The following is a 12540-nucleotide window of genomic DNA, read 5'->3' as shown; positions in this document are numbered from 1 at the left end:
GCCTACCCAGAAGAACTCCTCACAAGGAAAGGTGCCCTCATTCTCAAGAGTGGGGGATGTCTGTTTACATTTGTGTCAGTCTTGATCAGAGACATCCTGAACCCCCAGGTGCAATCTGTTATTTGCAGAGGCTAAAAAATAGAACTTCTATCCCTTCTCCCCCCCCCCTTGATTCCTACCTCCCAGTCTTTTAACTTCACCTCAGAGACAGACAGATTTGTTGACTGCCCGGAGTAAACTTCGGGCACAGGGAGTAGTAATCACAATTCCTTCTGAGGAAAGGTTCAAAGGATTTACTCAAACCTATTCACAGTTCCAAAACCGAAATTAACATTAACCCCATTCTGGACCTAAAATCCATAAACTGATATCTGCATGTCCACAAGATCTGGCATAGTTTCTTTCACCATGGGAATTTCTGGCATCAGTGAACATTCAAATGTCTATCTTTACATTCCCAGTGTTTGTTGCCTGTTGATCCTTCTCTTTTTGGTCCCATGTGCTATGTTGTTGCCAACTCCTTTATTGCTTGGGGACATGCCAAGGTCTAAATTGCTGTCCTGCACTGTAGGATTAAAAAAATGGAAATTCTGACTTGGGTAGTGGCATATAACCTGCAGTTTAATTTGCTGTCCTGTACAATAAAATATGGACTTTACTGGTAAAATTCCAGTTTTATTTGGTTCACAGTACCAACAGTTATTTTACATTTTAAATTGCTAAGATTTATACATGCAATATTGTGGATTGGACCCAAAAGTAAACCGATCTATGGCACTATAACATTGAAATTTGTGCCAGAAGTACCCATAGAAATGAAATTGCTGTCACCCAGTTTTTGCCTCATCAGGCTACATTCTAACAATATCTGTAGTCAATACACGTGTGAGCCGACACCTACAGCTGATCAATCACAGGACTAATTGGATTTAGTCAATCATCAAATACTCTTGTTCCACCAGCTTTAGGGTTGAATTGACTGTGTTTTTAGTGCATACCGTATACACATACATAAAGTTTGTGAAAAACATTATTTGGAGTTGTATAATGCTTACACAATTTGTCCATCATACTATGTACATCTTTAGGCTTCAGGCTATATTTCATGACAAATCGCTTCTAGATGTGTGTAGAGCTGATTTGGATCTGTTTTTAAAAATGTCTTTAATATTGCATATCAGATGATTCCTTTTATACTTTACAGTGGGAGTGAGAATCTGCTTTCCTTGTCTGCATACAATTCTGTTCTTGTACCCACTATCTCCGCTCTTGTTTTTGTAGTTCTTAGTAGGTATCATTTTCTATGATCCTTGCCATATAGCTTATCTTTCCTGTGTTAGATTTGGCTTGCTCCCCCTCTGAGGATGTCTGTGAATATATTTTCTTTCTTCAGTTTTCTCTTATCTTCACCCTTTCACTCCCCTGTCACTTGATGTTATGCAGTCTGCTTGGAGATTTACTGACTCACCAGCTTTGCATACAAGTTTTTTTTTCCCAGAAAGGTAAATTTTCTAGTATATACTCCATGCGCAAATGTGCTAATATGGAAAAAAAAATCAAAACCTTTTTTTTTTTTTTAGATTTTTACCACAAAAAAAAGAGGTTAAAGGGCCTCAAATAAACTATGCATTCACATTCACACAAATCCACATCCTTCAGTTAGCCCATGTAGTGTAAACATTTTCTTTGTCTACCTTCCCCTAAAGGTTGGGTAAAGGAAAGTATATGGAGTACCTATTGTTATTATTGGGGTGTATTATCTAAAGTACTTTTTGATGTGATTTTGACATATTTCAATGCTTTTTGTACACATTTGTCAACTTAATGACTACCCAAATACAGGTTGCAAATGCAGTGTGTTTTCTTACAACAGATCGTATGATCAAATGTACCATGGGATCTGGTTGCTGTGCATTTTGTAAAGTAATGTTTGCACAACTCTTGGTGCAGTCCAGCACAATTTCAGTACAATGAAATGAATAGGCTGAAATCACTCAGCTCCCAGTAGACATGTGAATCGCACAGGAATGCACAATGCATTCCTGCGTGACTCATGGTGTAAACTGGCCCTGAGTCCTGGAGCCCAGTCCCAAAAAATAGTTCCAGCACTCGGCTCCACTAACCTGGTGTTAGTGAACACACCTGGGGAAATTGCCCTGAACCTATAGTGAGGCGCCCAGAATCTCAGACAACATGATTGTCCCTTCTGTAGCAGCCAGGATCTCTTTGAAGATGCTAGGGGGTGCTTTGGGAGGGGAGAAAAAGTAGGAGGGTTGGACATAAAAATCTGACCCCCTCCAGCATAAGTTCTCTTCCCTCCCAAACTGCCCCCTACCACACACAGTATCCCCTTCCTCCCCCCCCCCCCCCCAAAAAAAAATTGAATAATCTTTGCACATTTTCTTTCTTCTATGCAAACTTGTCCCCATTCCCTATGTCCCCCTCTCCTGCAAGTCTCATGGTCTCATGTATACTGTAAACGGTACAGAGCTCAGATCAACGTGAGATGTGGAGAGCTGTGTCCATCCTCCTCCTGTCTGTATATTCTGTACAGGAGAACAGCAGAGCATAGGGAAGGGAGGGGCTTTAGTCCATGAGCTTACTGTGCTGTGCTAGTGTGAGGGGGGTGGGGAGGGGACAGAAATGCCGGCTGCCATGTGGGACCTGAGACGAGCTGCGAGGCAGGTGTAACTGGTTCCCACACCAGTGTGCCCCTGCCAGACAAGTCAATGGAGTCCAGTGCTGGAACAAGTTCTCAGAGGTTCAGATACTGGGTTCAGCTCCTGGGGGAAAATGGATTTTACCGCCCTCCTTTCCTGGTACCTTCAGGCAGTTGCTTAAGCTGCCTATTGCTTGCGCCGGCCCTGGCTTTACCACCTTTCTAGACTGCACTAATTTGAATCTTTTTTGATCATGGTCCTTTATTAACCCATTTCCTTTGTTTATATCTACTATATGTAAAACCTAATTCAATATCTTGCATTTAAACCTGTTCTCTTTTTATATTGTGTATGCAAGAGTCTAAATTCATAAATAAACAATTTATAAAGAAAATTAAAGTGGGGCTTTATAACCCTTCTCTACTCTACTCTAGAGAGGTTTTGGCTATACATACATTTTAAAAAAGTAGTCCACATAAACTTGGTATTTCAGTTTTGGATTGACCTTAAATAAATGCTGAATGTTTGCATTTTGCTATACTAGTAGCAAGTTCTGCCTGCACGTCATTGCAGCCCTACCTCCCTGCATTTTGAAATAAAGCAGTATTAAACCCAATAGCAAAGATATATTATATAATAGCTTACCTATTCTTAGATACGATAGCTGCATTTGTTTTGTCTTTTAGGGTTTCTATCTTTTATTTTCACCTGTTGATCATGTTCATGTTACTTTTCAAACAATCAAGCTCTCCTGCAGATGTAGCAGTTACAGGGATGAGCTAAACCATTTAACACTGGCGGTGCTTACAATGGTTAGCTTTTATTCATGTAAAATCTTTATCCCCAAAAAAAAAAAGAATTGCTGTAACTGCCTATAAACTATAAGCTGGCGTTTAGCTTCAGTTTGTCAGTGTTTTTAAATTTACTAGTCCATCTAACACTCCCCTCCCTCCAGGCTGAAACGCTATTGTCTGCTGTGCTTCTTCATCCAGAGTAGGTGCACTCCATTACAGGGGGTGTGTTACTTGCCAGATCACCAGGTGACAATAGAGAAAAAAAAAAAACCTAGTTGAAAAGAAATGTAGCCACGACATTGAATGATTGATAAGCTGCAATATATCATATTTTTTTGTTTTGGGTTTAGTATCACTTTAAGGTTGTCATAAGTCTGTATGCCGGTATCACCATGCTGTAGCATGAATGTATACATTAGGAATCCAGAAATGTCCTTGTAACACCCTTGTTTTGTCTTTAGCAAAGACATTTACATCGGGGAGTTCCCTTTGGCAAAAGAAATAAAATAAGAAATCAGAATGAGTGGTGTGAATGTGTGCCCATAGCCTATAAACATCATGAAAGCATTTCTCCTCAGCTTACATCCTTGCCATTAATAATCTCAAGACAAAAGCAAATTTTGCGCCATTTTGTTTAGTCACAAAGGCAGACAGAGCTAGCTCCACAAGTGACTTTACACAAACTCATTTCTACTGGCTACATAAACCTCTCCATTATGAAATACCTTCTTTCTTTTTGTCATCTTTATGTCTTCATAAGTCTTTCTGTAGACGTGTATTCGAAAATATCTCTGCCCGAAGCAATGGACAGTAGGTTCAGCTATAAGAGGAGGAGCTGTTGACCTATCAGGACACCTGGACAAATTGGATAATCTGAATAGATGGCTCTAATCTAATGAAGACATTTCAGAAATCACCTTCTCGGGTTCTAGAAGGGTTAAAGATTAATGGCTTTAATTTGCTTACTATAGTATTTCTCTCATAAAGCACTCGGAGTATAAAATGGTAGTGAACCGTGGCTGGAAGGTTAATGGATTTTCTTCAGATGAATTTTCTAAGTGTAACAAATAATTATTTGTCATGGTAATAACTGAAATTCCGAAATTGCCTCAGGAGATTTCAGCACTGCAAACAAGGGAGCAAAATGAGTATTGATTTAGCTTAGGTAATATACATTGCCTGTATTTCTGTTACATAAAGGCTACAGTGTTTTCTCTCATGCTAGGGTATACGTTTAGTGGCACAAATGCATTATTTTATCTAGCATGATGCCCTTCTAGTTTTTTTTTTTTTAGTTTTCTTTTTAGTAGGACTTTTTCCTATTTTTCAATCTGCTTGGTAAAAACCTTAAAGCAGTTGTAAAGTCAGAAGGTTTTTTTTTTTATCTTAATGCATTCTTTGCATTAAGATAAAAAAAACCTTCTGGGTGTAACAACCCCCCCAGCACCCCCTAATATTTACCTGAGGTCCATCTCTGTCCAGCGATGTCCACGAGTTCCTCGGCCATCCGGGACTCTCTCTCCTGATTGGCTGGGACACAGCCGTTGCTCCATTGGCTCCCACGGCTGACAAAGTCAGCCAATCAGGAGAGAGAGGGGGCAGGGCCAAACCGTAGCTCCGTGTCTGATTGGACACACAGAGCTGCAGCTCGGCACGGGTGCCCCCATAGCAAGCTGCTTGCTGTGGGGGAACTTGACAGGAGGGAGGGGTTAGGAGCAGCAACGAGGATCCAGGCTGCCCTGTGCAAAACCAACTGCACAGAGGAGATAAGTATAACGTGTTTCCTTTTCCTAATATTTATTTTTAATGAGACTTTACAATTACTTTAAGAGGAATTTGCTAAAACACGTAAAACTCAGCTTGTATGTAGTAGTTGGTGTGTTTAGTTCCCATGTAACACTCTGGGATCTTGACATAGCCATTCTGTCTAGTGAAAATGTTTTAACATTGAACTCGGTGCAAACTGCTAACCACTCAGATGAAATACATACTGTAAAAAAAGCTATTTTACCTTCCAATGGGTATTTCTGTTCATCCAGTTCTGAGGTTTACACAGCCCCGTCTGACAGGGCCATAGACCCTATTTTTCTCTTCTGCATAAAGTAACATTTTACAGGTCCTGTCCACCTCTTTCTTGTGACTGGGCAGTAAATGGAGATGCAGAAAACTGATGGGCTCCTCTCTCTGTCACTCTGCTTATTTCTCCCGTCAGAACTTTCCTTGTTGCATATGAGACCTGCAGCACAACTGACTTTGGGTTGCTTCTATGTCTGCCAGCCTGTGCTCTACTAGAGAGGGTTTGCAAGATGCTGATACCTGAATAAAGTCAGTTACTTAAATGATTGCATTAAAAAAAAAATACATTTATTAATGTATTGGATAGAGCAGAATTAATTTGTGTTATGTCTGCCTGGAGTTTTATTAGAATTATACAGTATCTTTCTTTTGTCTACATGGAGATGGCAGCGGGAAAATTACAACATTTCCTATTTAATAAATTAGGTAATTCAAGAAATTTGAAAAACCTAAAAGAATAAGACAGGTAATATATTATACGGAACCATCTATGATAGATTCCGTGCTCATGGAATACTGAAGTTAAGGTGTTTCTAAAGTAAATTTTTTCCTTTTACAAAAATAAAAATATACTTACCTGCTCTGTGTAATGGTTTTGCACAGAGCAGCTCTGATCCTCCTCCTTCTCGAGTCCCCTGCCAGTGCTCCTCTTCATCCAGTGCCCCCATAGGAAATGGGGGTACTAGTGTGGGCTCACTCCCGAGCCCCGTTGCCTGCGTTCATAAACACAGACAGCAGGGCATGGCTCCACTCCCTTGTCACCGAGTTTGATTGACAGGAATGGGAGCCAAAAGCTCCCACTGCTTTTTATTTGACCTGTGAGGAGGGACAGAGCAGAGAAGGCTGCTTCTCTTGTGCACATGGATTGCAATGGGGCTCAGGTAGCGATTTGGGGAAGCTGGATACAGAAGTTTTTTTACTTTTATAAATAGAATGTATGAAGGTGAAAAAACTGCAGCTCTTAGAACCACTTTAGGTGATTATGACAGGGGAACGGGTGGAACAGACACTAACTGCAATTGTATAGGGTATGCCAAGCTAGCAGTCCTGTGGTTGGCAGCAACTCTCCAGGAAAAGGACCATCAGGGAGAGTGCACTCATCCGCTCCTATGATGTCACTCCCTCAGTGGCAAGGAAAATTCTAAAGTGTTTGACCCAGTAGGGGAGCAGCTCTAATCAAGCACCTTGCTGTTTAGGCTAGCGAGGAAGAAATACCATAGAAGCAAAATAGTGATTTCTCAGCTGCTAGTGTGATAAATTTGCTGTGCTATTTTACAATGGGAAAACTCTATTTTGCCAGGATGCTGACACTTGCAAAGCAATCATCATCTCATAAAACTACTTTAGGGCCTTTATGGATAGTCAAATGCAGCATTTTTTCAGGTGCATTCCTCTTGCTTTTGACATCCATTTGGGACTCTTCTGAGATTTTTAACGTTCATTGAAAGGTGCATTCAATCTCCTCCTAAGCTACATCTGCCTATTTCAAGTTGCTTTTCCATTCTAATTGATTTGTATGGGGAGAAAAGCAGTTCTGATGCTAAAAAAGCCCATCAATAGAGACACTTAGAAAATAAGTGGTAGTGTCGTTCAACCTACTGTTCAAAAAGTATTTTTTTGCATCCCACAGATGGTGAAGAAATTATGACGTATGTTTTGAAATTTAAGCCACCTTCCTCAATCATAACTACAACATATAAGAGACGCAACACCTTTAAACAGCTAGGTAGTAAACCTGTAATGGTTAGGAACAGGAAGTTAACCAGTAATGTTTAGGAACAGGAAGTTAGCTCATATATTTTTATTATTATATTATACAGGATTTATATAGCGCCAACAGTTTGCGCAGCGCTTTACAATGTGAAGGAAGACAATACAGTTACAATACAGTTCAAAACAGGAGCAACTAGAGGGCCCTGCTCGTTAGAGCTTACATATCTGACCAAAAAGTCAATTTGCTGACTCTTGACTATATGCAAACCTCCTCTGTCATCTAGTGAAATCCCAGCTGGAACAGGCAACCAAAAGACCCATTAAAGCAAAAGTTCAAGCACAGTTGAGGCGAAACTTGCGTGAGCAATGGCTAATTAAATGAAATTTCAATGCTCGATGTCTGACTTCTAAATCACTTTAAAACACGAAAGGAACTTTCCTATTAACACTATGTTTCAAAATGTTATTTTTTTTGTTATTAGTGTTATATATGTATATAATAACAACTAATGTGTGTGTTCATTTGCATTTCCCTGGATAAAGCATATTTTGTTACATCTTCTAGGCAATCCTGTTGAGTCGGGATGGACAGTACCTTCTCACAGGAGGGGACAGTGGAGTTCTCATGGTATGGCAAGTATGTGACATGAAGCAACTATTTGCCTATCCAGGCTGTGATGCTGGCATCCGATCCATGGCCATGTCCTATGACCAAAGGTAAAAATTACTTAGAGAATGTCATCACTTGGCAGCGTAAAAGTGATTTCTGTTATGTGTATAGTCTGTTAAGGAACCTTTTTACTGTATGGTAATGAAACATTTGCTCTTATTAGCCTTTTTACTTTACAGTGGACTTTCACATCCTTTACTTGGATATATGCCACAGAAATAAAAAATATTGTAATGTGTTTATAAAGAAACTAGAAGAGTAAATTATGTAGTAGTCAAACAAATCTATTTACTGGAAAAAGCAGAATAGTATTTTAAACAAAGTGGATTTTAAAACTGATAACAATAGCCAGTTATTTTATCTGCTCAGATATGATTGCTTAAAATGTTCTATGCTGTTTTAATACCTTGTGATTTCAATCCATTTTAGGTGCATTATTACTGGCATGGCATCTGGAAGCATTGTTCTATTCTACAATGACTTTAACCGCTGGCACCATGAATATCAGACAAGATACTGATACCAGGGAAGATAGCGAATTGATGCACTGATACAGCTCCCTTCCTGCAGGCTGTCCCAGCCATCTGCCACTGCATAGGTCCTTATAAATGGCTCTATTACATCTGAATGTAATTTCAATGAAATTCAAATCCGCAAACTATTTTTAGAGTTAATTGCTATTTTTGTAGACCTTGCTTTTTTTGTGGTGATGATAAACAAGCAGAAGCGTAAAGGCTGCTGGAGTTCTGTAGTAAAACAAATATATATAAATAAATATATATTTTTAGTCCTATGGAGAAGTTTATTTTCATCTGTGTATTTGGGAAACAAGTTTCAAATTGTGACTGAATAATACCAGCTGGATGTATTGCCAGCCGGGTTTAGCATTTTTCTGATCTTGATTTTAACGAAGCGGATGAGGGTTTTTTCAAGGGCATTTTAAACTGCTATCTTTCTTATATTTTATGCCATTCTACAGTACTTTTCTCTTTGTTTTCTAATGATTGTAATATCAAAGCACTGAAACATTGTCAAATGAGTTGTAAAAACTATCGCTTATAATCATTTAATGGAACTGATACATTATGAAGTAATTTTTGCATTTGGGTGCCCAAACGGTTTTAGGAAAACATTAGAAATTTTTCTGATAAAATTATTATTTAAATCTTGTGGACAGGCAATGTGATCCTCTACATAAATAGCAGAACATCCATACAAAATAATGGTCCTTAGAGCATTCCCTGGGGCTTGGCTGCTCACTTAGTTCAGAGGTGTCTTAAAGTTGGAATAATCATCAAAACCCTGCTGCACCCCTCCTGTGCTGCTTATTTGGTTGAATTATGGCATGCATCCAAGTGCCTTAGTACTGCTGGGGTCTGACATATTGTTGGTTACCAGCCAATCAAATTGCATAGCAGGAGCATGTGCAGTTCATTCAGCCTCTTTTTATCCTGGCGGCAGCACGTCATGGATGATAACATGGAAGGCTTTTGATGACCAGCCTAAATTTAACAAACTCCACTGACACTTTCAGAGAAGCCAATGGAAATAAAGTAGGGTACACTCTTTTGGGGAACAGACAGCTACCATTTATTTTGCAGAAAACTCTAGTAATACTTCTAAGCCTCATTTAAAAAATATAATGCAAATTTGGAGTAGGTTATAGTGACAAATTAGTTATTTGTTATATTTGCTGGCAGGTAAGAATTCTTAACAAACTGACTTCTTGTGTTGGCAACACCTGTTTTGCTCTGCTCTGATTTTTCCAGTTCTCCCTTAAAGTAATTCCATATATTAGAAATTGGTATAATACCTTCTTTTTAAAAAAAAGGAAAGTGGTCATGTGACAAAATTGAAGACTAGCACTGCTTACCCCCTCTTCTGAAAATGCTTGTTACCTGACCTATAACAGGTACGCAGCCTTCCTGCATACTAGTTCTAGCAAGGACTCCTGGGACCACTATCACTGCTAGGCACTTGGCAGGTATCATAACAGGTAAACTTAACAAGCGTAGAATCAGTGCATGATTCAGCCTCTGCGTTTTAGATTTGGTAAGTTAATAAGTTTCCCAAAGAAAGGCCTTCATTTTTCAATTCTGGTTTATGGCTTTTGTGTGCACTTGGCACTGTGTAGTGAGATCAATCCAAGAAGTTTGTGGAGCTGATGTTGCATCACTCGTAGAGGTATTTCTTTACATTTGTATTTGACGTTGATATATAGCAGTGCATACAAGGCATCCTAAAATGTTCAACAGGTTACATGCATTTTTCTTATGTTATAGGTTGTAGATCTAAGGACCACAGTCATATTTTACTCTGTTGTCTAAATTTTCTAGATCAGTCAGTCCAGGTTTATTATTTCCTGCTAGTTCTAGAACCAAATCCTGTTTATAAAATAGTTTGTAAACCCTGTTTGGCATAATACGCCTGAACAGGTCTAAAGTAATAATGTAAACTAAAGAACATTGTTGTTACCTAGTCTTACTTTTCTACAAGATTGCTGTGGAGAATTCTGTGAAGCTATATTTGTGAAGAAAAAAAATACTGTATTGTTTCATAAGTCTGTATTGCATAAAGACTTGTTTGTAATTTGTGATCTGTCTGTGGGCTGCACCCACTTTCCTATGTTTCCGGACCCAGGATTTGTCTCCTTATTGGTACAGCTCACTGTTTTGTATTCATTAAGTGACAATCTTTCATTAGCTCAAGTGTGGGATGAAGTAAGTTTGAATGGAAAAAATAAAATATGATTTGTAATTCAAAATCTGAATTGTATGTTTTTATTTTTACTTAACCGGTATCTGTGTTCGAAGGTTGTCCTAAAAACACTTTTTGTTAGAGTTTTAATATTTATAATGCAAGTAATATGGGAATCTTTATAGCTTGTGTAAGACGCATGGTTTTACAGAAAAATCCTGGCAAGAAACAATTTTTAGTTGTAAAGTAGCCCTATAAAAATCTATTCATATCTGCATTTCTGTGTGTTGGTGGGAAGGACAGTTTTCATACAAGATTTATTGCAACGTGTCTCACATATCCAGTCTGTAGTACCAATGTTTCTATGTGAATTGTGAGTAAAGCCAGTCTTTGCAGATTGTCAGTTTAACCTTATCCACTGATTGACCCAGTGGTTACGGTGGTTATTACTGCTGGCCTGTGCAGATACTGGGAAGTTTTTTTTTTCTTTCTAAAGCTTACTTGTTATGTCAGAAAACCTAAGATCAGACCTAAGATGAAAAGCTCCTCTCATCTGCACTATTCAATGCTGGAGAGCGATTATATTATTCTAGGGGACATCAACCTCTCTTGCTGAGTGTGTGTGTGTGTATATTGTGTGTGTGTGTCAGCACTTGCCATAGTGATCAATATCATGGTCTCTCTCTATCATGGCTTAGCTGAAACACAGACCTCTTTCCCTCTAGTACATCCAGTCCCCACACTGCTAGAAATCACTCCCTAGGAGCACACTTAACCCCCTTTTCACCCCTAGTGTTAACTCCTTCCCTGCCAGTGTCATACAGTAGCAGTGCATTTTTTTTTTATATATTTTTTTTTTTTAGTACTAATCACTGTATTGGTGTCACTGGTCCCTAAAAAGTGTCACTTAGTGTCAGATTTGTCCGCCGCAATGTCGCAGTCCTGCTAAAAATTGCTTATCACCGACCATTACTAGTAAAAACAATAAAAAAAATAAAAAGTCCATAAATGTATCCCGTAGTTTGTAGACACTATAACTTTTGTGTAAACCAATCAATATACACTTATTAGGATTTTTTCTTACCAAAAATATGTAGCCTAAATTGATGAATAAAAATAGATTTTTACATTTTTTTTATTGGTAATGTTTTATAGCAGAAAGTCAAAATATATATATTTTTTTAAATTGTGGTTCTTTTTTTTTCTTTTAATAGCACAAAAAATTACCGCAGAGGGGATCAAATACCCCCAAAAGAAAGCTCTATTTGTGGGGGAATAAAAGATTCCCCCACAAAAAATGACCTTCCAGAGCTGAAGTAGTCAATTAAACAAATGCTGAATCAGAAAGTCTTATTTAAAATTTGTAATACCATAAGCAAAAATAGTAATTATCATTAGTTCACCTCTGCAGAACCCAGTCAAGGACCAATTCGCCTACAATTCTTTCTGCGTCCTGCATCAGGAAGATGAAGGTAAAAGAATCTGCTGCAATCTAAACATGTAAAACTGCAAAACTGAAATCTGTTGTTTGTTGAACATCAATTACTTTCATCAACTAAAATTACAAGATCTGAGGCACATGTAGCAGAGCAAATCAAACTGGGTATACAATAGGAGATTTTCAATTGAATTTTTTTGTTTTAAAGTGGTAAGTAACACAAAAGAAAACATTTATTTTATTGCAGATTATCAATTCTCAGATGTGATGCTGCATTCATTTTAGTTTTTTAGACTTTATTTTTACCAGGTGACCATGCCAGTAAGTTTGTTGTTTTTTAAAAGAACAAGCTCTCTTGCAGATGTAGCAGTTGGATAAAAAAAAAAACCATTCACCACTGACCAGGGGGACTTACGGTTAGTTTTTATTTATTTATGAGGTGTGTTACTGGGAAGATCACCAGCCAGAGGCATCACCCTGGTACCGTTATTT

At 38.4% G+C, this 12540-nt stretch overlaps 1 protein-coding gene across 2 annotated transcripts in view; it reads left to right on the top strand.

Moving 5' to 3' along the window:
- The window catches only part of LRBA (LPS responsive beige-like anchor protein), a 1198938-nt gene extending 1189213 nt beyond the window's left edge, over window positions 1–9725 (top strand). For both annotated transcript variants that reach the window (XM_082258080.1, XM_082258079.1), the window contains exons 55-56: window positions 7809–7960; window positions 8343–9725. In XM_082258080.1, coding sequence (XP_082114206.1) covers window positions 7809–7960; window positions 8343–8433 — 243 coding nt within the window. In that variant the 3' untranslated portion in view covers window positions 8434–9725. The remainder of the gene's footprint in view (window positions 1–7808; window positions 7961–8342) is intronic.
- The last annotated feature ends 2815 nt before the right edge of the window (window positions 9726–12540 follow it).

The sequence above is a fragment of the Pelophylax lessonae genome, assembly GCF_965119305.1.
Source record: "Pelophylax lessonae genome assembly, chromosome: 1".
Lineage (NCBI taxonomy): Eukaryota > Metazoa > Chordata > Amphibia > Anura > Ranidae > Pelophylax > Pelophylax lessonae.
The sequence above is the reverse complement of the archived record's forward strand: the minus strand, read 5'-3'. Positions and strand labels throughout refer to the sequence as shown.